General features: G+C 44.8%; 2 protein-coding genes across 5 annotated transcripts; both read left to right on the top strand.

Moving 5' to 3' along the window:
* The first annotated feature begins 968 nt into the window (after positions 1-968).
* sptbn4a (spectrin, beta, non-erythrocytic 4a) lies at positions 969-11,274 on the top strand. 3 transcript variants are annotated; one of them, XM_037269852.1, is made up of 21 exons: positions 969-1,648; positions 1,876-2,029; positions 4,090-4,353; positions 4,547-4,780; positions 4,844-4,933; positions 5,003-5,281; positions 5,369-5,499; positions 5,576-5,780; positions 5,859-6,104; positions 6,174-6,308; positions 6,403-6,644; positions 6,704-6,842; positions 6,906-6,990; positions 7,071-7,282; positions 7,514-8,122; positions 8,198-8,913; positions 9,424-9,484; positions 9,556-9,824; positions 9,884-10,054; positions 10,406-10,451; positions 10,698-11,274. In XM_037269852.1, exons 2-21 carry the CDS (start codon positions 1,907-1,909, stop codon positions 10,992-10,994), a joined length of 4,554 nt encoding a protein of 1,517 aa, XP_037125747.1. In that variant the 5' UTR covers positions 969-1,648; positions 1,876-1,906; the 3' UTR covers positions 10,995-11,274. The 3 variants fall into 3 exon arrangements, with proteins under 3 accessions (XP_037125747.1, XP_037125745.1, XP_037125746.1); XM_037269850.1 differs by having other exon boundaries at positions 7,514-8,913; XM_037269851.1 differs by lacking the exon at positions 969-1,648 and having other exon boundaries at positions 1,659-2,029; positions 7,514-8,913.
* Positions 11,275-19,417: 8,143 nt separating this feature from the next.
* micu2 (mitochondrial calcium uptake 2) lies at positions 19,418-22,516 on the top strand. Of its 2 annotated transcripts, none has more exons than XM_037269906.1 (12): positions 19,418-19,649; positions 19,902-20,031; positions 20,125-20,156; positions 20,219-20,294; positions 20,449-20,496; positions 20,650-20,732; positions 21,132-21,185; positions 21,255-21,352; positions 21,433-21,604; positions 21,671-21,779; positions 21,871-22,028; positions 22,217-22,516. In XM_037269906.1, the coding sequence occupies exons 1-12, from the start codon at positions 19,455-19,457 to the stop codon at positions 22,304-22,306; spliced, it is 1,245 nt and encodes a 414-aa protein (XP_037125801.1). In that variant the 5' UTR covers positions 19,418-19,454; the 3' UTR covers positions 22,307-22,516. The 2 variants fall into 2 exon arrangements, with proteins under 2 accessions (XP_037125801.1, XP_037125799.1); XM_037269904.1 differs by having other exon boundaries at positions 22,205-22,516.
* The last annotated feature ends 2,187 nt before the right edge of the window (positions 22,517-24,703 follow it).

The following is a 24,703-nucleotide window of genomic DNA, read 5'->3' as shown; positions in this document are numbered from 1 at the left end:
GTATTTACCATCTGCAAAATACCTCAAGTTCTACTTGACCAAAATAAAAGCTGTGGACTCTCCGCAGACTGGAGGTTTCAAGGTTTGGTTACGTGACGTTACGCTCTGCAAAACAATTGCGTGTACGTTTCTGCTCCTTCAGTATACTGGTCAGTCCGGTTTCAGCACCATGGTCAGCGCCCCGTCAATGACACTCACAGCCACGCCCCATAGCTATCAGCGCTCATTGCCTGACTGCAGGTCATCGCCAACATCTGCTCCCGGCTCCCCACTTCAACTCTGTCACGTCCTTGTTCCCCTTTTTCCACAATAAAGAAAGTTTGTGCTGCATCTGGTTTCCCTCACCTATTAAACTCACTGATTTATGACCCATAAACACAGTTCTAAAATAATTCTCTCTTAATTTTATAAAATAAATAAATAGTGAAAAAAATGAAATGAATAAACAGTGCAAAATTAGAAAAAAAATACATTTATAAAAAACGACCTGCATGAATTAAAATAAATGTATTCGATGTGGAAGTGAGGCGTTACAGCACACACTGGTTTTTGTTTTGGATTTGTAAGACGGGGGGGGGGGGGGGGGGTCCCATTGCAGACTGTCTTCAAGCAGCAGCAGAGTGAGCACTGATCCAAATCAGTCAGCTGCCCATGTGTGCATGCAACCTCCCTCTCATTGAGTGCTTTACAATGACCCCTCCTCCATCCCAAATCCTGCTCCTGCTCCTGCTCCCGAGTGCAGTCATTTTCTAGTGCAGAGAAATGTCTCTGGTGACACTGAAGGGTGACGTAGGCTCTTTCCTCCATTCTGTCTTTCATCAGCACATCACTACCTCCCAACATCTTTTACCTCTTCCCTCATTTTCCCCCTTTTATATTCCCTCTTCCTGCCTGCCTCTCCCTATCGCCCTGCCTCTCCCTCCCTCCCTCCCTCTCTCTCTCTCTCTTGCTGCTCTGGCACTGCAGTGCTGATTGTGATTGCACACACACATGCACTCACACACACACACACGTATGCACCCACACAGAGCATTGGTTGCTGAGAGGTAGGACTGCAGCAGCATGCGCCAACGGCGCTGGAGCTGCTCGGGTAGCGGGAGGACGGCGAAGTGAAGCGAGGAGAATGTTGTCTGCCGTCTCACGTCAGCATGCATCATTGGCGCGGTAGCAATGATGCATTTCAAGAGCAGATAGCTTCTGTTCTCCTGCCTCCTCTGCACTGCCTCTGCATCCTCTTCTCCCTGCTCCTCCCACTCCAACTCTTCCTCCTCCTCCTCATCCTCCTCCCGTCTACTGCTTCACTAGACAGGACTATAGATTGACCAGGACTAGCAAGTGCTGGATGATCAGGTTTGCGCCGGCTGGGGAGATTTCTCTGTGGCTACATCTTCTCTCATCCCTTGGATTTTAATTGACATTTTGAGGCTAGAAGACAAGTGGCCACCGGCAAGATATCGTGGTTGTGTGTGACACTCCTCAGCAGCGTTGCTATTGGCTCATTTCCTTGTTTTTTGCTGCTTGTTTTTGCCTTTCCTGGCTAGCAGGCACTGCAGCATCAGGACCGCAAGACGGATGAAGTAGTAGGGCATGAGGACCCTGGGCCATCCAAACCAAGGGCTGGAGTGCTTCCATTGCTACCACTGCTGAGGTGCTTATCTTGATTTTTTTTTTTTTTTTTGTTCTTCTTTTCTTCATCCCCCTCCAGAAAAAGAGTGTCTGGTGGGGGTGGGTGGTGAGAGCACAGGTATCCAGGCCCCTGCAGAGCCGGGGGAGAGCAGGGTGGCTCGTGCGTAGAAGAAGCAAGCAGGACGTCCTGAGGGAAAGGGCCGGCTCAAGCGTTGGCCTCCTGATGGTGGCTATTTTTGTCTCCCCTAGCTGAGCGACTGGGACAGAGGGTGAAGAGAAGATGCTTATGGCCCGAGACACGGCGCGAGATGAGGCTCAAAAGCTACACAGGAAGTGGCTGAAGCACCAGGCCTTCATGGCAGAACTGGCCCGGAACAAGGAATGGCTGGCCAAGATAGAACAGGTGAGTACATGCGAGCGAGGCATGATGCAGGATGGAGAGAGAGGTCACATGCTGAGGTGGAAGTGTCATGCGTGCGTGCATGCGTGCCACCAGAATAAGAATGCATGTCTAAGTTGAAGCTAGCCCAAATTGGGAGACTCGTCGTCACTCATTGATCATCGCCTTATTTCTGGGCAAAGGCGGCGGGCATCCTGAATAACATTCTCAAGGTTAGGAATGTTTGCTTTTCACATTCACAGGTGACATGATGGCTTTGGCCTCTCGTGCAGCATTGTTTAAAGAAAAAAAAAAAAGAAGCACAATTGCGTCAGCCCGTTCAGCTCACAGTTGATTTTGGGGACACGACGTTCACGGCAGCAGTGATCAATAGAGATAATCTTCATTTTTTCCTCGCTCGTATAGAAAGGCGGGATTTGTTTAAGACAGAAACGCCGTTACCTACTTTGCTACCAAGCTACGTGTCCTCTGCTAAAGTGGGCTATTGACATGTAAATTAGCCAAGTTAGCACTGGACGTGTTGCAAAATATTTTGCTGCTTTCAGTCAGGAATTGCATTCTCTTTTGAGAATATGTGCACTGAAGAGCTTTTAGCTGATTTGATTGACACTTTAGAATGAAAAGGCTTCATAACATACATACAGTTATTTGTCTGTATTGGAATAATAAAAGAATGCAAAAATCAGATACTACAATATAAGCTCAGATGATATTGTGAAATACAAATGCATTTTTGTTTCACCCACAACGTGCCGACGTTGTGTTTCGTTAAATCGTGAACTTGCTTCCATTGACTGTCATGATCTTTATACATGAATTTACTGTTGTCTCCATGATGAAATATTCATGAGATAGTGATGTAACTAATTATATCCATGGTCCTTGAAGACAAGCCCTACTACTGTTTGGTAATGTATCAGATGAGCCATTTTGGCTGCATGTAGTATATGTCAAAGGAATTTTAAATTTAATAAAAGAAAGAATATATACTCCAGGAATGCTCTTTTGAGTTTGGAAAGCTCCTGAATCACGCAAATATTTTCATCAGTGTTGTTGCAAATTGTTGTACAGTATATGTTATATCAGAATGTTCGCAAGTGATGTTGTACAAAGTATAAGAATCTTTTTTCTCTTATGCATTTGCACCTCCAATGGTTAAGATGCACATACTGTACGAATAGAAAGTATTTTTGTACTGTCATGTAATCAAGCTTGTTTTATTGATGGCGCTTTTAGAGGGAGATTGGAATCTCTCTCTCAGAATGAACTCTTATTTTGATCTTGAGGAAAATAATGCTGCGTAAAAAGAGTTGCTGTATCAATTTTAACCTGCAAAATCATAAAGCACGATTCACAAATAAACCAATGCTTAAAAAATGCAGTTTAGCCTAAATTCCCATTGCAAAGTTTCACGAAGACTGTTGTATGAAACATAAATGAAAAATGTTCATCGCTCACTCTTTAGTGGATGGAATCAATGTTTCCTGTCAATAACTTGATAAGCTTGTGCTAGCAAGAAAACACCAGCTGCATTGATCGCGCTGCATCTTTTGATTCAGAATTCGAATTCATGTTGCGAGAAAGAAGCCCAGATACAGGACACAACAAGGTGTATTAGACTTACCATGCACGATTTGTAGGTCAGCCCGAGGCCAAAGTTTGCTCCATTCCCTGCATCTCTGCAAGCAGGGGGTCGCTGTGTTATTCCATCTTATTTTTGGCCGGCCGCAGAAGCAAATTGATGTAGCTACTGCGTCTTTTTTTTTTTCTTCCTCCCAGGCCAAACAATTGCATATGACAATGGTTCATCAGCTCTCGTGCTATGTTTTGAATGATATAATGAGATTTTTCCAGTGTTCATCTTCTCCATATGTTGTAGTGAGCATGGCAGTGGCTCATCCTATACGAAGCGTCCCTTGAAGCCACGGCTGACATTAATGGAGTGAAACTCCGAGTCACTCAGCCAAGAAATGACAATCATCCACATAATGCATCTTCACTCTTAAGACTCACTGCAATGATTTGAATCCACTTTTTGTAACAATGATTGCTGTTTTTCTTAGGAGGGCCAGGGGCTGATCCAGGAGAAGCCCGAGTTGCGCACAGTTGTGCAGCAGAAGCTGGAAGAGATCAGGGAGTGCTGGTCTGACTTGGAGAGCACAACTAAAGCCAAGGCTCGCCAGCTCTTTGAAAACAACAAGCCGGAGCCAGCGGTGAAAAGCTACTCGGACCTCGACAACCAGCTCTCCCACTTGGAGCGCCAGCCCCCCCAACTCGAGCAGGCGCATCATCTGCCCACGTTCAATGAGCAGCTCCAGAAATTCCAGGCGAGTACACCAATAAGGAATGGATGGCTCAACAAAACATAGAATTCATATTGTGGCTATATATTATATAACATAATAATAATAATGTGAAAAAAAAGAAAAATCCATCCACGATTGTGCTATTCCCACTCCCTAACCATGACTAGTTGAACCTTTGCTGTAACTCAAAGTGTACTGCTTCCTTTTGGTATAGGCTATGGAGTCTCAGTTTGGTGACATTTACAAGGATGTTGAGGAACTGGGTAGCTTGCAGGGCGTTTGCCTTCCCCAGCGAGGTCTGATGGCGGGTGACAAGGAGGGCGCTGAGCAGTCAGGCATGGTGGAGACCCGCATTGTTCGCCTCATTGAGCCCCTGAAGGAGAGACGCCGCATCCTGCTGGCTTCCAAAGAGATGCACCAAGTGGCTCAAGACCTGGAAGACGAGATGGTCGGTTGGCTTGGAATCTTCTCATTTGGAAATATTGCTTATCTCCTTTTTATTATTTGATAGCTTTGGATTCAAGAGAGGCTTCCACTGGCATCGTGTAAGGAATATGGAAATAATCTTCAGAGTGTGCAGCAGCATGTCAAAAAGAACCAGGTGACTATCACAAAGACACATTTTGATACAAAGCGCTCTTGAGATTGACCTGAGATTTTTCTTCTCCAGACTCTCCAGAGGGAGCTGACAGGGCGGCGAGCTCGCGTTGAGGAGGTTCTGGACCGAGCGGGAATCATTGCATCGCTCCGCACTCCCGAAGTGGAGTTTGTGCGTGAAGGGGCCGGCCATGTGCGGCAGCTTTGGGAGGTGTTGCAGTTGGAGCTGGAAAGGAGATGTGTCATTCTGGATGCTGCACTCCAGGCTCAACAATACTACAGTGAGGCAGCCAAAGTGGAGTCCTGGTTGTCAGGTCAAAAACTCCAGCAGGCCAATGACGAAAAAGGCACAGTACGGACAATGCCGGGAGTCTGTCAAATGATTTGGAAAGGCGCCACTCGAGTCCACTTCTGACGCTTTGCTGCTCCTTTTCTGTAGGATGAGGCGAGTACCCTGCAATTGTTGAAGACTCACCTGGCTCTCGAGCAGACGGTGGAAACGTACGCAGAGACCGTGGGTATGCTCTCGCAGCAATGCCAGCAGCTGCTCGAGCTCGGACACCCGGAGAGGTGCGACACGACTCATCCTTTGACTTTCTCGTCACCTGTCGGACAGACTTTGAGCGAATTGGTTGTCTTTCCTCAGTGAGCAAATCACCAAGCAGCAGTCCCACATAGACAGACTCTATGTGTCTTTGAAAGACATGGTGGAGCACCGGAAGGTCAAGCTGGAGCAGCAGTACTGGCTTTATCAGCTCAACAAGGACGTGGAGGAATTAGAGAAATGGATCACCGAGCGTGAGGCTGTAGCAAGTTCCACCGATCTTGGCCAAGACCTGGAGCATGTTACGGTGAGAAACGGGGAATAGGCCATACATTTCCAAGCATTGATTGATCGATTGATCGATTTCTTTTTTGGCCCCCCCCAGGCACTTCAAGAAAGGTTTACCAAATTTGCCTCGGAAACAAACGGCGTTGGTCAGCAGCGGATGGAGCAGGTGAACAAAATGGTGAACGAAATGATCGACTGCGGTCATTCGGATGCGGCAACCATCGCTGAATGGAAGGACGGACTGAACGAATCCTGGGCCGACCTCCTGGAGTTGATGGAGACCCGTAGACAGATGCTGGCCGCATCCCACCAGCTCCACAAGTTCTTCACTGACTGCAAAGAGGTGTGTGGGTTTGTTTTGTGTTTTTTTGTCCGGCTGATATTTTGAAAGCGCTTCTGTCTGGCATTGTAGGTTTTGGCACAGATTGCAGGGAAGATGAAGCAGCTGCCAGAGGTGAGGGCATGCCAAGCCAACATCACCAATCCAGCCACCCTGCAGAGACTTATGCACTCTTTTGAGCATGCCCTTCAACTGTTAGTTACACAGGCAAGTGCTAGCATCTCTTCGAAAAAACCATCAATCGTATCATTTACGATTCTGGTTTGAGTGGACTTGGCTTTTTTTTTCTGTCTCGGTTCAGGTACGACAACTCCAGGAGAACGCCGCGCAGCTGCGTACTATTTACGCTGGCGAAAAGGCCGAGGCCATTATGCTCAAAGAGCACCAAGTGATGGAAGCTTGGAAGGAGCTGTTAAGCTCTTGCGAGGCCAGTCGTGTCCAGGTCACCTCGGTGACAGACAAGGTGCAGTTCTTCTCAGTGGTGCGCGAAAATCTCATGTGGATGGAAGGCATCATGGGCCAAATTGGATGGGACGAGCCTAGGTAAGATCTCGCTCGGCCACTGTTCGTACGTCAAATGTGTCATCGTTTTCTCCTTTCAGGGATTTGACCGCATTGGAGGTCATGATGAAACAACACCACGAGCAGAAAGTTAAAATCGACGGCCGCAGCAAAACCATCCAGCAGTGCGCGGATCTCGGCAAGATCCTCATAGCTGCTGGCAACCCTGCGTCGGAGGAGGTCAGGCGATGGAACAAAATGAATGACGTAAGCACACAAGTGATCGAATCATACGTTTTGCAGATTAAAGAGAAGTTGGATGCGCTTCTGGCCAAGCAGAAGGATCTTGTTGAGAAGTGGGACAAACACCAGGAACGCTTGCAACGCAGTCAGTAGCTTGCTTCTCCGTACAACACAATGTTAGATGGATGAACCATGATGGCAATTGTGGCGTCTCATCTTCTTCAGAACATGACAGATTCCACTTTGCCCAAGAGACAGTAAGGGCAGAAGCCTGGCTGAAGGCAAAGGAGCCTCCAATCACCTCCAAGCAGCCAGAGGGGGGACAGACCCCGGCCCAAAGCGACGAGGTGGAGCAGCTCATCCTTCGCCACGAAGCCTTCCGCAAAGCTGCTGTAACCTGGAAAGAACGTTTCAGCTCTCTCCGCCAGCTTTCCGCAGTAAGTTGTTCAATTACCGTAATTTTCGGACTATAAGTCGCACCGGAGTATAAGTCGCACCAGCCATAAAATGCCCAAAAAAGTGAAAAAAAACCATATATATGTATATAAATCGCTCCTGAGTATAAGTCGCCCCCCCACCCAAACTATGAAAAAAACCGCGACTTATAGTCCGAAAATTACGGTAGTTGGATTCCACCAGCAGAAAAAAAAACAAATGTCATTTTTCAGGCTGAGAAGAGAAAAGAGGAAGAGAAAAAGACGCCGCTGTCCAGTCGAAGGATGTTCCCGCTATCTTGCCTGACTCCCGGCGGCGGTTCCTCGTTGGGTTCCACTCCGTCGTTCATGAGGCAGACGGTCCGCGCCCAAATAGAAGCCACGCCCTTACCGACCAGCGTGGAACCGGCTGCCCCGACCCCGAGGCTGTCCTCGTCGCTCGGCAGCTACAAGCCGCTCATAAACGGATCGGGCTATCACAGTTTGGAGCCGCAGGGTAGTGGAAAATTGGTGAACCCCTCCTATCTTGGGATGAACCATCAAGCCATTGGAGGTGGGAGTGACTCTGCCTTTTCAGTGCTGACTTCCAAGTGTGGAGGACAAGACACTTCCACTCACCATGTGATAAACAACCAAACAAGTGATGGTGCTGAGAACTCTGGCTACTTCGGACTGTCTGCGGCTTGCCTGGGCGGCTCCGGCGGGGGCGGCTACGCCATGCAAAGCCATCCGGGCGGTGGCCGCTTAGGAAGTTCGGGGAACCTGGCTCAGGAGCAAAGCAGTGGAGCCATTCCTGGCTTCCTCCAGCAGCCCAATATGGGAAGTTCCGGTTACTTGACGCAACCTCCAAATATGGGAAGCTCCGGTTACTTGACGCAACCTCCAAATATGGGAAGCTCCGGTTACTTGACGCAACCTCAAAATATGGGAAGCTCCGGTTACTTGACGCAACCTCAAAATATGGGGAGTTCAGGATACTTGGGACAACATCCAAGTTTAGGGAGTTCAGGATATTTGGCCCCACAGCCACATTTAGGGAGTTCAGGATTTATCGCTCAGAATTACCACACCAGCGGAGGAGGAATGGGTAGCTCGGGCTATCTGGCACAAAATCACTACAGCAGCGGAAGTCTGGGCAGTTCGGGATACCTGGCGCCTAGCGGTGGCATCATGGACCCCAAAATGGCTTACGCGTGGCAACACTTGAAAGCTGACTTCATGCAACCCGGGATCAATCACATCCACAAGGCTGTCAACCCCCTCCTCGAGGCCAGTCGAGTCCAGCGGGAACAGTACGGCGATATCCCCATGGCGGACACCGTGGGCCCAGAATCAGGACTGGAGCTACTCCACGGCCGTCTCCAGAGGGATCCCCGGGGCAGCCGCTCAGACCCTCAGATGGACCACCTGAGACGAGAGAGGGAATACAAACTGGGGAGACAAACGTCCAGCGAGCAGGAGATCCAAGCCAGGCTGAATGAGCTTCCCATGATCGTGCGCCAGGAACGCTACCGGAGACGCTTGGAGAGGCAGTCGTCGAGTGAGCAGGAGGGGAGCGGCAAGCAGAGGCTGCACCGACAAGACTCCAGTGACCTGGAGGGTTCTGTTAAAGATGGCTCTGACAAACGCTCAGGGTAAGTCAGACCTGATGGATTTGGGCTGATAGCCGATTTGTGTATTTCCCGCCACTATCTTGAGCTATGGCAAAAGAAAGTGTGTCCTTGGAGATGTCTGGAAAAATACCAAAGCTTAGTCCAAGCCACCCCTGGGCAGATTTGCACCGTGCCTTTGCTTTAACACACAAATGTAAGGCATGACTTAAGAAAAAAATGGGTTTTTGCAGACTTACTGTACATAAATAGAATTTTGAAAATGCCCTGGGCTCTGTGGGACCTCACGCTTTAACATTCCAGCTCGGGCTGACTGAACAGTTCAATAGTCACTGTCATTATAGCAGCAGATGTCACTCTTTTAGCACAGCACAGCACAGCACTCCAACTCCCTTTACATTTGATTGATTGATTTTTTTTTATTTTAATCTGTAGGTGTAAAAACAAAAAGTACAAGACATTTGTTTTGGTTCCAACAATATTCAAATAGAAAATCCTCTCTCTCTTCATGGCTGACTCATGTTGTCACTGCAGGGAAAAGAGATCGACAATGGCCGAAATTGTCGAACAAGTCCAGGAGCGAGAAGCAGCCCAGGTAAGTTACAATGAAGCAGAATGCTCGCTGCAAGTTGCTTTTGGGTCATTTTCTGAAATGTGCTTCATCAGGCCAGAGGAGAACCTTATCGTCCTCCGAGCAGCCTCTCAGCTCCAGTCACGCGCTTTGACGGTCGCCCTCGCGCTCGAGACCGACCCAAACCCAGGAGGAGGCCCCGCCCGAAAGAACCCGAGGAAAGTCGGCGCTCTCGATCGGCTCCGGCCACCGGCGCCCCGACCACGCCCCAGCCGCCGTCACACACGGCACACAACGAAGGATTCCTGTATCGCAAAAAGGCCACCAGCTCTGATCTCGAAGCTCAGCAGAGAAGCCCCACCAGGTATGGAACTCTTCTGAATGATCAAGTGAATAGAAAAGCAAATCTTCTATCTTTCTCAGCAAATCCTGGGTGAATGTCTATTGCGTGCTGAAAGAGGGCAAGCTGACCTTCTACAAGGACGCCAGGAATCACAACACAACATATAACGGAGAGCCATCGGTTGACCTTTCCAACTGCTCCTTTGATCCTTCTTTGGGATACAAGAAAAAGAAGAACGTCTTCATTCTTCAGTAAGACAGATTGTGTCTTTTCATACATTGAGATCTGTTAAAGGAGCTCTATCATTCTATTTGAAGCTTTCCACAATTAACTATAGGCATATTAATGATGCGAAAGTGGGGGGGGGTTTAGTCACTATGGGGGTGGCTCGGAGCCGGTTGTTTTCTCGGATCGGGGCTGCTGCTTAGAGAGGAGGCATGAGCAAGGAATGCTCCAAGATGAGTGAATGTTTTGGTGAGGAACTTTCACTTGAACATGACTCAAAGCTCCAAAAAGATGATTTAGCCAAGATATTGCTCCTTTAACTTGAATTCTTTACAAAGCATGAGCAACTGACTGCCTCTGGTTTTCTTTTCTCTCAGAGTCAACGATGGAAATAATTTATTAGTATTCCATGCAAAAGATGAGGTAAGGTCCACTTTTATGGGAAGGCAAATTTTGATCTTTTTTTTTTTAGATTTTAACTTTTTGAGGTCAACTAAATCTAAAGAAAATGATATGATGGATTTTTGAGGCAGAGTTGAAATATGAATGCATCTGTAATTACTCTCAATAAAGCAAAAATGAACCATATAACTTATTAATACCCCCCCAAAAAAGGTCATATGAGAAAGTAAACCGCTCATGTGGCTTGCTTGCTTGCTTTCTCTGCAGGATGATCTGAAGGCTTGGACTTCCAACATCACCACCTGTATAGCTGAGCACGAGGCCATGGCCGAGTGGGACAAACCCGGCACTTCGGGCATGGACCATGACCGTTCGGAGAGGAAGGAGAGGTCCGAAGGCGACGCCGACGCCAGGTCCGAGAGATCGGAGCTCGTGGGCGAGGAGCGATCCGAAAAGGAGAGGTCAGAGAAAGGGGACGGCTCCGACAAGTTAGACACGTCTGAAATCGCTGACAAGCTGGAGGGTGGGGCGGGGGGCTCCAGCACATCTGGAAAGAGCAAATGAAGAAAGAGTCTTGCTGACAATTCATTGCTGGTTGCTTGTATGAATGGGAAGGAAGCATGTTTGCAGAGTTGGAACACACCGCCCTCCCGTGGACAAGGTTATCATCCTAACTCATCCATCCATCTCCCAGCCAACCTCCCCAAAACCCAAAGCAGTGCAGCAGTGCTTGCTCTGCGCCACCTAGTGGTGGGGGCTTGCCATTGTTTCATCTATTGGCTTCATATGTTTCAGTGACTGATTTCACCATGTCTGTCGGTCTGTCTGTCTGTCTATCGGTCGGTCTGTCTGTCTGTCTGTCTGTCAGTCGAGACCCACCTGAAAAAGAATTGTTCACAATAATTCTAAACTTTTGAAGCAATATACTTTTTTAAGTTCTTCGCTCTTGTAGTGAGAGATCAAAGCAAATGAAGTTAGTTGAAAATGTGATGATTTGATATGATTTCTCATGGTCCCCCCCCCCCCCCCCCGTCTTGCACCTTAGATACTTCAAAACATACAGTACGAAATCTTGAAGACGTGTTACCCCACCCACCACATGGTAATCATAGATCATGTTATTATAACGGAATGCTGGTGTTAGCCACCTATCTTTTTTTGGGATGTTGTTAAATACAAATTATTCTTTTTTTCCATCCATGTCAACAAAAACAAAAAAAGAAAGGGAGCTGTCTATGAAATGCTCACAGTGACACTATTTGACATAATGCCTTTGTACACAAAATCTGAACACTGCATGAAATCTAATAGTCTCTTAGTGCACTTGTTTGACTTTTTTATGTTCATTTGGAGAAAATTGCAATAATTTCATGTGAGGAAACATTTTTGCAATCATACTCACAAAGTAGGTTTGTCTTCCATCCACACTTCCAAATGACTCCTCCTTGAATGATGAGAAATTCTTATCATCTACAGTATTCCCCCCCCCCACACACACACACACACACAGAATGTACCATTGTGTCTGAAGAATTGTAAAAAGCCGAAAGTGAGGGAGAAGCTCTGTACCGTTTTATTTTGAAGAGCAGCTTGTCAACAGCGAGCTCAATTGCAAATCTATTTGAAGTCATGAATTGTATATATCGTTGTGTGTATATCAATAAACCCTGTGCGCTAATAAAACAGTACACTAAAGTGAAATGGGTAAAAGGAAAACATTTATATTAATCCACTCAAATAAAAACATTACATTTAAAGGAAAGTATGCAAATTAGAAGTCTCTAATGAATTACATAGCGTATATAAGTACACCGATATCTAGTCGTCTGAGCCACGTTTACCAGGGAAAGGCAACAGGAAATACTCCAAATATGCTTGTCTTTTTATATTCTTATGTTTGCTATATTGGCCCACAGCCCAAATAAGACCATCTAGTTGATTGAGTTGTCAGTGTGTTTGTGAGAGGTGTGTTCAATGTATGTATTAGCAACACGTGTAAATCAAGAAATTATTGATGGCAAGCACAGGGTTCTGTCAGATACTGTTTGTTGCCCATGTCTTCATTCTTTTACATGTTTGGGAAGAATAGGATAGAAATGTGAACAATGCGGCCATTTTGACACAACCTGCATAAATAAGTCATCCACTAAAGCTGGATTGGGGCATTGTGTAAATGTTGAGATGAAGTGGTCCATTTTATCATCATTGCCCCTTGAGAAAAAAAAAAAATATATATATATATATATATATATATATAAAAGAGTCTTCCTTTGTTTGTAAACACCAAAAGATACTTTCCAATTCAGTAGTATTGGGACACCACACCACATGAGGAATGTAGTGACAATGTGTGCAGTGTCCTTCTGCAGCCTTCAAATTATTCAAATGAGAAAAGATTTTACGATGCGAATGTTATTTTCCTGTCACTCATTTAACAGAAGTGCCATGTCATACGGTTTGATGAAAGAGCACTACAGAAGACTGGTGATTATTGAATTGTCATTGCAATACAGCGTTTTATCATTCATGTGGGAGCGACAAGATTACAATGTGGATGTAGTTGCTCCAATCCATGTTTGCTCTCCATCACTTTTATGAAGCACGCTGGGGACTTCTTCCCCCCCCCCCCCCCTTTCCACCATGTTTTGAGCAACTCACCTGAAGAGACAGCACAAACTGTGACTGATAAAAAAAAAAATGCAAACTTTGTTTCCTTCATTGATTGTCTTAAAGTGTGTATGTCTTTGTTACTTTACATTCAAACCTGCTGCTAAGACATTAATAAACCTCCGAACTTGCTGATGCTAACATGACACTGAATATGTGGACACATTGTGTACTGTATGATCTGCAGTTCTACTCACATGACACATTCAAATGTTTCCTACTCAAAATGTCACTGTAGAACAGGTGTCATGACTCCAGCGCCTCTTGCAGTCCTAAAATATTTTCTGGTGAAGATATTTCTGCTCACCCTAGACTCTTTATTATTTTTATTATTATTTGTAAGATATGATCAGTTAGCTGAGCAGTTTGAAAACAAAATTTGAGTCCTGGAATCTTCAGACACAAGACATTTCTCTTCTTGCGAGTTGAACTAATCTCGCATCCATTTGTACATTTGAACTCCACCAGTCAAACACTCCAATAATTCAAATTCCACTGCAGACCTCAATCGGAAATCCATTTAAGGGGGTTTTTATTTCGAAGTTTGTGCCCCTATTTGTCTCTCTATGTACAATAAAAGAGTAGAGCACGAACTTATCGATGCTGCACTTGCAGCTTTTTTTTAAACAGTAATTAAAAGGTCGAATTTCCTCCAATATATAGTTTTAAAAATGTTAGTGAATGGGTGAAACGTATGAGAGTTTAAAAAATAAATAAAAAAATAAAAAAAGGCTTTTGTTAGCACTGTAGTGCCAGCAAGAGGGGGACGGGCAGGGTGGTGGGCGACTGTTCCATAAAAAAATAAATGATCAGACATGTATACATTATGGCACAAGTCCTGCACAACTTGATGTATGCTTCAAGAATGTACATTAACATTATGATTTGTTTATTGAATTGAATTACATCTAAATTATATCTGTCTGTGGAAATATGGTGATGTATAAAATCAGTCCATCCCTTCACTTTGCTATTGTCTTCTTTCCCCTCTGAAGGTTTTTCGAGATACTGATGATCCCCTTCAAGGAAATTTCATTTATATACACATGATAAATCTGAATCTAATGGTGACTTCAAGTGTTTTTAAATATTTCCATCTGTTACTTTCCTTTGGGCCGAGCCCCCTCCGGCCTGCACCTGTAAACTCCTCCAACATAATACATTTCCAAGCTATGTAAAAATGAAAAAAATATTGCCATTTAAAAAAAATCCGCTTTTAATATTCATGACTTCCTTATTTCTTAAAATTGACCAAATTCAAACAGATGTCTTCCTTTAGTCCAGCTCTTTCCAGTGGCATTGGTCTTGCGTATGTATGATTTTGTGTGTGTTTTAAAAGAACGTTTTCATACTTTATTTGACTGTATGTTAAATAGTAGGGGTGTAACGATTCATCGATACACATCGATTAATCGATATAATGCTCTACGATTTGTTGGCATCGACGCTAAACGTAAACATCGATCTATATCGCCCGTTTTTGACCTCGGACATTAGATGCGCCTTTATTTTGAAATCCAGTTCATTGTTGCTTGCTTCCTCTTTCCGGGAGCAGTGCGCGGCGTGTTGTGTTGTGAGCAGAGCAGGCACGTGAAAGGGGAGCCGACAACTACGCGGCTCCTGGGCTGGTGCTATGGCTAGTGTCTGTCCAAGAAGACGAGGAAATTCGCTCCCCTTTGGGCTTCAAGTCATTCGTTTGGAAGCACTTTGTAATTTCCTAAATAAAGAGTTTGCAGTACCTTGTTGATTCTGCGTATGAATTGTTATAAATCAGGATATTGTTCTATATCGACCGTAGAGCACTATATCGTGATGTATCGTGAATGAATCACAGCAGGCTTTAAGATATCGGCAAATATCGTATATCTTGGTATCGATATGATATCGTATCGTTACAAAACCCGCGATTTACACCCCTATTAATCGATGTGTATCGATGAATCGTTACACCCCTACTAATTAGGGTTTCAAACTAGGGTTAGGGTTTCCGACTAGGGTTTTAAACCAAGGTTAGGGTTACAAACTAGGTTTTAAAGCTAGGCTTAAGATTTCCAACGAGGCTTTCAAACTACTTTTAGGGTTTCTAAGATCAGGGTTTCTAACTAGGCTTTCAAAACTAGCGTTAGGGTTTCCGACCAGGGTTTCCAAGGAGTTTTGCCATTGCTATTTAGGGTTTCAAACTAGGCTCAGGGTTTCCGACGAGGGTTTTAAACCAAGGTTAGGGTTACAAACTAGGTTTTAAAGCTAGGCTTAAGGTTTCCAACGAGGCTTTCAAACTACTTTTAGGGTTTCTAAGATTAGGGTTTCTAACTAGGCTTTCAAAACTAGGGTTAGGGTTTTCGACTAGGGTTTCCAAAGTTAGGGTTAGGGTTAGGATTAGGGTTGGGGTTAGGGTTTCTAACTAGGCTTTCAAAACTAGGGTTAGGGTTAGGGTTAGACTTAGGGTTAGGTTAGGTTAGGGTTAGAGTTAGAGTTAGAGTTAGAGTTAGAGTTAGGGTTAGGGTTAGGGTTAGGGTTAGGGTTACTAACTAGGCTTTCAAAACTAGAGTTAGGGTTAGGGTTAGGGTTTCTAACTAGGCTTTCAAAACTAGGGTTAAGGTTTCCGACTAGGGTTTCCAAGGAGTTTTGCCATCGCTAATTAGGGTTTCAAACTAGGCTCAGGGTTTCCGACTAGGGTTTTAAACATAGGTTAGGGTTTCAAACTAGGTTTTAAAGCTAGGCTTAAGATTTCCAACGAGGCTTTCAAACTACTTTTAGGGTTTCTAAGATCAGGGTTTCTAACTAGGCTTTCAAAACTAGCGTTAGGGTTTCCGACCAGGGTTTCCAAGGAGTTTTGCCATTGCTATTTAGGGTTTCAAACTAGGCTCAGGGTTTCCGACGAGGGTTTTAAACCAAGGTTAGGGTTACAAACTAGGTTTTAAAGCTAGGCTTAAGGTTTCCAACGAGGCTTTCAAACTACTTTTAGGGTTTCTAAGATTAGGGTTTCTAACTAGGCTTTCAAAACTAGGGTTAGGGTTTTCGACTAGGGTTTCCAAAGTTAGGGTTAGGGTTAGGATTAGGGTTGGGGTTAGGGTTTCTAACTAGGCTTTCAAAACTAGGGTTAGGGTTAGGGTTAGACTTAGGGTTAGGTTAGGGTTAGAGTTAGAGTTAGAGTTAGAGTTAGGGTTAGGGTTAGGGTTAGGGTTAGGGTTACTAACTAGGCTTTCAAAACTAGAGTTAGGGTTAGGGTTAGGGTTTCTAACTAGGCTTTCAAAACTAGGGTTAAGGTTTCCGACTAGGGTTTCCAAGGAGTTTTGCCATCGCTAATTAGGGTTTCAAACTAGGCTCAGGGTTTCCGACTAGGGTTTTAAACATAGGTTAGGGTTTCAAACTAGGTTTTAAAGCTAGGCTTAAGATTTCCAACGAGGCTTTCAAACTACTTTTAGGGTTTCTAAGATCAGGGTTTCTAACTAGGCTTTCAAAACTAGCGTTAGGGTTTCCGACCAGGGTTTCCAAGGAGTTTTGCCATTGCTATTTAGGGTTTCAAACTAGGCTCAGGGTTTCCGACGAGGGTTTTAAACCAAGGTTAGGGTTACAAACTAGGTTTTAAAGCTAGGCTTAAGGTTTCCAACGAGGCTTTCAAACTACTTTTAGGGTTTCTAAGATTAGGGTTTCTAACTAGGCTTTCAAAACTAGGGTTAGGGTTTTCGACTAGGGTTTCCAAAGTTAGGGTTAGGGTTAGGATTAGGGTTGGGGTTAGGGTTTCTAACTAGGCTTTCAAAACTAGGGTTAGGGTTAGGGTTAGACTTAGGGTTAGGTTAGGTTAGGTTAGGGTTAGAGTTAGAGTTAGAGTTAGAGTTAGGGTTAGGGTTAGGGTTAGGGTTAGGGTTAGGGTTACTAACTAGGCTTTCAAAACTAGAGTTAGGGTTAGGGTTTCTAACTAGGCTTTCAAAACTAGGGTTAAGGTTTCCGACTAGGGTTTCCAAGGAGTTTTGCCATCGCTAATTAGGGTTTCAAACTAGGCTCAGGGTTTCCGACTAGGGTTTTAAACATAGGTTAGGGTTTCAAACGAGGTTTTAAAGCTAGGGTTAGGGTTTCCAACGAGGGTTTCAAACTACTTTTAGGGTTTCTAAGATTAGGGTTTCTAACTAGGCTTTCAAAACAAGGGTTAGGGTTTCTGACGAGGGTTTCCAAGGAGTTTTGCCATTGCTATTTAGGGTTTCAAACTAGGGTTAGGGTTTCCGACCAGGGTTTTAAACAAAGATTAGGGTTACAAAGTTGGTTTTAATGCTAGGGTTAGGGTTTCCAACGAGGGTTTCAAACTACTTTTATGGTTTCTAAGATCAGGGTTTCTAACTAGGCTTTCAAAACTAGGGTTAGGGTTTTCGACTAGGGTTTCCAAAGTTAGGGTTAGGGTTAGGATTAGGGTTGGGGTTAGGGTTTCTAACTAGGCTTTCAAAACTAGGGTTAGGGTTAGGGTTAGGGTTAGGGTTAGGGTTAGACTTAGGGTTAGGTTAGGGTTAGAGTTAGAGTTAGAGTTAGAGTTAGAGTTAGGGTTAGGGTTAGGGTTAGGGTTAGGGTTAGGGTTAGGGTTAGGGTTAGGGTTACTAACTAGGCTTTCAAAACTAGAGTTAGGGTTAGGGTTAGGGTTAGAGTTAGAGTTAGGGTTAGGGTTACTAACTAGGCTTTCAAAACTAGAGTTAGGGTTAGGGTTTCTAACTAGGCTTTCAAAACTAGGGTTAAGGTTTCCGACTAGGGTTTCCAAGGAGTTTTGCCATCGCTAATTAGGGTTTCAAACTAGGCTCAGGGTTTCCGACTAGGGTTTTAAACATAGGTTAGGGTTTCAAACTAGGTTTTAAAGCTAGGGTTAGGGTTTCCAACGAGGGTTTCAAACTACTTTTAGGGTTTCTAAGATTAGGGTTTCTAACTAGGCTTTCAAAACGAGGGTTAGGGTTTCCGACGAGGGTTTCCAAGGAGTTTTGCCATTGCTATTTAGGGTTTCAAACTAGGGTTAGGGTTCCCGACCAGGGTTTTAAACAAAGGTTAGGGTTACAAAGTTGGTTTTAATGCTAGGGTTAGGGTTTCCAACGAGGGTTTCAAACTACTTTTATGGTTTCTAAGATCAGGGTTTCTAACTAGGCTTTCAAAACTAGGGTTAGGGTTTCCGACCAAGGTTTCCAAGGAGTTTTGCCATCGCTAATTAAAGTTTCAAACAAGGGGTAGGGTTTCCGACTAGGGTTTTAAACCAAGCTTAGGGTTACAAACTAGGTTTTAAAGCTAAGGTTAGGGTTTCCAACGAGGGTTTCAAACTACTTTTAGGGTTTCTAAGATTAGGGTTTCTAACAAACTAGGGGTGTAACCCTAACCAACTTTGTAACCCTAACCTTTGTTTAAAACCGTGGTCGGAAACCCTAACCCTAGTTTGAAACCCTAAATAGCAATGGCAAAACTCCTTGGAAACCCTCGTCGGAAACCCTAACCCTCGTTTTGAAAGCCTAGTTAGAAACCCTAATCTTAGAAACCCTGAAAGTAGTTTGAAACCCTCGTTGGAAACCCTAACCCTAGCTTTAAAACCTAGTTTGAAACCCTAACCTATGTTTAAAACCCTAGTCGGAAACCCTGAGCCTAGTTTGAAACCCTAATTAGCGATGGCAAAACTCCTTGGAAACCCTCGTCGGAAACCTTAACCCTAGTTTTGAAAGCCTAGTTAGAAACCCTAACCCTAACCCTAACTCTAGTTTTGAAAGCCTAGTTAGTAACCCTAACCCTAACCCTAACCCTAACCCTAACTCTAACTCTAACCTAACCCTAAGTCTAACCCTAACCCTAGTTTTGAAAGCCTAGTTAGAAACCCTAACCCCAACCCTAATCCTAACCCTAACCCTAACTTTGGAAACCCTAGTCGAAAACCCTAAGCCTAGTTTTGAAAGCCTAGTTAGAAACCCTAATCTTAGAAACCCTAAAAGTAGTTTGAAAGCCTCGTTGGAAACCTTAAGCCTAGCTTTAAAACCTAGTTTGTAACCCTAACCTTGGTTTAAAACCCTCGTCGGAAACCCTGAGCCTAGTTTGAAACCCTAAATAGCAATGGCAAAACTCCTTGGAAACCCTGGTCGGAAACCCTAACGCTAGTTTTGAAAGCCTAGTTAGAAACCCTGATCTTAGAAACCCTAAAAGTAGTTTGAAAGCCTCGTTGGAAATCTTAAGCCTAGCTTTAAAACCTAGTTTGTAACCCTAACCTTGGTTTAAAACCCTAGTCGGAAACCCTAACCCTAGTTTGAAACCCTAATAGCTGTTAGTCACGTGGCCCAATGTGGAGGTACTTGTGGGCGGGGCCTGCTGAAAAACCAACTACGGAAGCTCGCCCAACCCAGAGAGAAAATGGCCTTCGTTGGAAAAGTTACCTTCTTGTTGAGGAACGCTGTCAGGGGCTCGCGTTCTTTTAGTTCTTTTCGAGCTTTAACATGGCGCCGAGCTGTCGTCTGTGGCACAGTCGTCGCAACTGGATTCATAGGTTACCAATATAACGTAAACAAAAGCATTCCTCTCGCCGTCGTTCACGCCGAAGAGCAAAAGGTGAGTGTCATGCGTAATAATGCATGAGCTGTTTTAAATGACTTGTATTGTGCATCGCTTGTGACAGCGTCAAAGTCCCTATTAAAAGGCGTAACGCGATTGTTTACCCTTTTACGTTCCAAAGTAGCGACCCTCCCTACCTCCCTCCCTCCCTTGTTGTGGTAACAGGATCGCGTCAAAGCTTGTTAGACACACAAGTTCAACTAATACTCATGGCTGAAATCCTCCTTGAACATTTTGGCGTGATTTCAGGAGACCGCAGCCCCCCAAATGTCAGCCCGAAAGAGGCGTTTCATCCAGTTTGCCTCGATTGTCTATCAGGAAGAGCCCTACATGACACCAAGAGACTTCCTCTACTCGGTCATGCTGGAGAATGTTGATCGTAAGCTTACAGTTTACAAAATAATAAGCATCGTCTCATTTTATTTGTCCAGCTCAACCACTTATTTCTTTTTTTATGTTTCCCGTGCTGTAGGAAAGCTCCAGAAGAGAGTCTTAACAAAAAAGGTAAGTGTAGTTTCCCCACTTTGGGTAAGTTCAGGGATACAAATGGTCTGACATGTTTGTAGGAAGTGGAACGGATGACAGTGGCTGCTTCCAAAGCGTGGCCTGGCAATACTTTGTTCAGACTTTGGGGAGATCACGGTAAGCTGAATAGGCTGTTTGGATGCAAACAGTTCCAAAGTTTCCAGATGCTGTCAGCGTTTGATTTGTGAAAGCCTGTCCGTTGCTGCTGGAAGCTGCGATTCATATTTGTACTTTTTTTCATTTATAATTGTGACATGTTGTCATTATGCAGGTTTGATATCCTACACGGAATACCTGTTCTTGCTGACTATTCTGACAAGTAAGTAAATGACTAAAACACCGCCTGAACTGTCATTTTATGCGATGATGACATTTGACTGCCACAGTTTGTCAACATTTCCATTTTCAATGCTACATTCTAGCTTGTGTGATGACTTTTATTAGACATCAATATGCTGCTTTGTGTTTGCAGAGCCACGCACGGGATTTCACATCGCGTTCAAAATGCTCGACGTGGATGGCAACGAGCATGTGGACAAAAAGGAGTTTATGAAGGTCAAACAAAATGGCAACGTGTATTTTAATAGTCTTCCTCACGAGTGATTTTTTTTTTGTGGGCTCTAACGTCACACTGTTTGCGTTTGTAACGCTGCCTGATGCTGCCGCAGTTGGAAGGTGAGGGGACCACAAGTGTTCCAGGTCCCATTTGCATCGGTGTAGCATGACTCAGCAGTTCTCTTGAGTGCATTCCTTTCAATATTCCCGTGTCCTGACCAAGCATGTGAATTCTTCACTTGACTTCCTCTGTAAGCCTTTCTTTTTTTGCAGTTGTACAAAGAGACTGGTTTTTCAGGAGTAGAAGTGCATGTTTTCTTTTTTTCTCTTCGACAGCTAGTATGATTTGATTTCGTTTTTGAAAGCGAGTCATCATTGTTTTTTTGGTTTTCTTTTCAGCTTAAGAAAATCATTGGAAAAAGTAAAAGGAGCATTTCAAAGGATGACACAGAGGTGAATTCTTTTTTTTTTTTTTTTTCTTCCCAAAAATTGTTGATGTACTAAAATGCTGGACTCTTGCAGATAGCAATTGAGGACAGCGACCAAGTGAACACGACGCTGCAGGCGTACTTTTTTGGAAAGAACGGGCAAAACAAGTTGCAGTATCAAGAATTTCGAAAGTAATGGGACACCCAATCACTTCGCTCGATACACTGTCAGAGTTCTGTTAGCGATCCGGAACGCTTTGACCATCTCTTAGGTTCATGGAGGACCTACAGGCTGAGGTTCAGGAGATGGAGTTCCTGCAGTTCTCCAAAGGAATGGATACCATGCGACGGGAGGACTTTGCAGAGTGGCTGCTCCATTATACCAACGAGGAAGACAATGAGGTCTACTGGGAAAACATGAGGAAGAGGATCCCTGCTGGCCAGGTACGCTCGCAGCCTAATTGTTCTCTCATTGGCTGCCAATTGCAACATACTCATTGCCCTCTGCAGAGCATCACATTTGAGGAGTTCAAAGCCTTCTGCCTGTTCACAAACAACCTGGAGGATTTTGCTTTTTCCATGAAGATGATCAGTGAAGCCAACCGTCCTGTGGGAATGGGTAAAGATCACTTGTCCAGCTAGAATGCACAGCAAGGGAGATGATGGCCATAGTTGATTTGATTTGATTCTTTTCCATCTTCTGAAAACAGCCCAGTTCAAGCGGGCCGTGAGGATAGCCACAGGCCACGACCTGTCTGAGAACGTGTTGGACACCGTGTTTAAGCTCTTTGACATGGACGGCGACAACTGCTTGAGCCACAAAGAATTCATCGGAGTGATGAAGGACAGAGTGCTGCGTGGGCTCAAGGTAGGTTCCCATCACTGTGGCTTACTTGCTCTAGAAAAAAATAAAAATCACGACCACGTTAAATAAATGATACATTGAATATCAGAGTCCGAAGACTAATATTCTTATCCTCTTTGCTAGTCGACGTGGCATTTTCCAAGAGTTCTTGCTTTGTTTTATGTGATAAACATATACAGGTGCATCCACAGAATGGCTTCTCTGGCTACTGGAAATGTGTGAAGCGCGAGACCCTGAAGGGAGCTAAGGAAGCGCTGGGAAACGGCAGATGTCCCATCTGAGCGTCGGATCCAGCGGGGGGGGGATTCGTCTCAAAGCCACCATTAGTGATTGCATCATCAATGAGCACACACAAAAGAAAACTATGAGTACAATATCCTGTGTTTCAAGAGCCAATTTTGTAACAGTGTCATTTCAGATTTGATCTGCTTGGTGTTTACACATTTGTACTTAAATAATACAGTCTTGCAATAAATCAATTCAGTACAGTGTTTGTTTTGAGTGAATGTGTTATTGGTTAGAATGGGCTTGGGCGTACCGGAGCCTATCCCGGCAGTCATCCGGCACGAGGCGAGAGACACCATCAACCCGTTGCCAGCCTATCGCAGAGCACACAGAGATGAAACAACCATTTGCACTCGCACTTATGGCTTAGCAATTTGGAATGCTCCATCAGCCTACCATGCATGTGCCCGGCCGGAGAAAACCCATGCATGGGGAGAACATGCCAAGTCCACACAGGGAGGGCCCGAGGTGGAATCCAAAGAGAACTTTTTAAACTGCGAGGCGGATGTGCATGCATATAAATATTGTCATCCAATATATCAACTGCAATTTCACATTAGATTGCTGGTTTGAAATTTACTTTTAATATTATTAGTAGTATTATATTGAAATAAACATTGATGTTAAAACTTGTCTGGTGTTTTAGTCCTTGTTTTTATATTCGCCAATTAAAACATATTAGACGTCACAGATCAAACAGCCAACCCTAACCCTTGGAAAACATATTGGAACGCGGCCACGCGAGGACTGGAGCTTGACACCTGTGACCTTTGACCATGATAGTTCCCTAATAAAGTGGCCTGTTATTAGGTACACTTGAAATGGCGGTGTACCTAATGGAGTGTCCGTGTGATTCCCTCGTTAAGCGCACCTGCGTGAAAAGTTTTAGCTCCTGCGGAACGTGAAAGTGACCAAAAACTTTTCACGCAGGTGCGCTTAACGAGGGAATCACATGGACACTCCATTAGGTACACCGCCATTTGCAAGTGTACCTAATAAAGTGGCCACTTTATTATCTTGGAAAACATGTTGGAATGCGGCCCCACGGACTAGAGCTTGACACCCGTGACCTTTGACCATGATATTTCCCTAATAAAGTGGCCTGTTATGAGGTACACTTGAAAATGGCGGTGTACCTAATGGAGTGTCCGTGTGATTCCCTCGTTAAGCGCACCTGCGTGAAAAGTTTTAGCTCCTGCTGAACGTGAAAGAAGCTAAAACTTTTCACGCAGGTGTGCTTAACGAGGGTCACTTGGAAAACATGTTGGAACGCGGCCCCGAGGACTAGAGCTTGACACCTGTGACCTTTGACCATGATATTTCCCTAATAAAGTGGCCTGTTATTAGGTACACTTGAAAATGGCGGTGTACCTAATGGAGTGTCCGTGTGATTCCCTCGTTAAGCGCACCTGCGTGAAAAGTTTTAGCTCCCGCTAAACGTGAAAGGAGCTAAAACTTTTCACGCAGGTGCGCTTAACGAGGGTCACTTGGAAAACATGTTGGAACGCGGCCCCGAGGACTACAGCTTGACACCTGTGACCTTTGACCATGATATTTCCCTAATAAAGTGGCCTGTTATTAGGTCCACTTGAAAATGGCGGTGTACCTAATGGAGTGTCCGTGTGATTCCCTCGTTAAGCGCACCTGCGTGAAAAGTTTTAGCTCCCGCTGAACGTGAAAGAAGCTAAAACTTTTCACGCAGGTGCGCTTAACGAGGGTCACTTGGAAAACATGTTGGAACGCGGCCCCGAGGACTAGAGCTTGACACCTGTGACCTTTGACCATGATATTTCCCTAATAAAGTGGCCTGTTATTAGGTCCACTTGAAAATGGCGGTGTACCTAATGGAGTGTCCGTGTGATTCCCTCGTTAAGCGCACCTGCGTGAAAAGTTTTAGCTCCCGCTGAACGTGAAAGAAGCTAAAACTTTTCACGCAGGTGCGCTTAACGAGGGTCACTTGGAAAACATGTTGGAACGCGGCCCCGAGGACTACAGCTTGACACCTGTGACCTTTGACCATGATATTTCCCTAATAAAGTGGCCTGTTATTAGGTCCACTTGAAAATGGCGGTGTACCTAATGGAGTGTCCGTGTGATTCCCTCGTTAAGCGCACCTGCGTGAAAAGTTTTAGCTCCTGCTGAACGTGAAAGAAGCTAAAACTTTTCACGCAGGTGCGCTTAACGAGGGTCACTTGGAAAACATGTTGGAACGCGGCCCCAAGGACTAGAGCTTGACACCTGTGACCTTTGACGTTGATATTTCCCTAATAAAGTGGCCTGTTACTAGGTACACTTGAAAATGGCGGTGTACCTAATGGAGTGTCTGTGTGATTCCCTCGTTAAGTGCACCTGCGTGAAAAGTTTTAGCTACTGCTGAACGTGAAAGGAGCTAA

The sequence above is a fragment of the Syngnathus acus genome, chromosome 14 (genome assembly GCF_901709675.1).
Source record: "Syngnathus acus chromosome 14, fSynAcu1.2, whole genome shotgun sequence".
NCBI classification, from domain to species: domain Eukaryota; kingdom Metazoa; phylum Chordata; class Actinopteri; order Syngnathiformes; family Syngnathidae; genus Syngnathus; species Syngnathus acus.
Note: the sequence above shows the minus strand (reverse complement) of the source record. Positions and strands in the feature narration are given on the sequence as shown.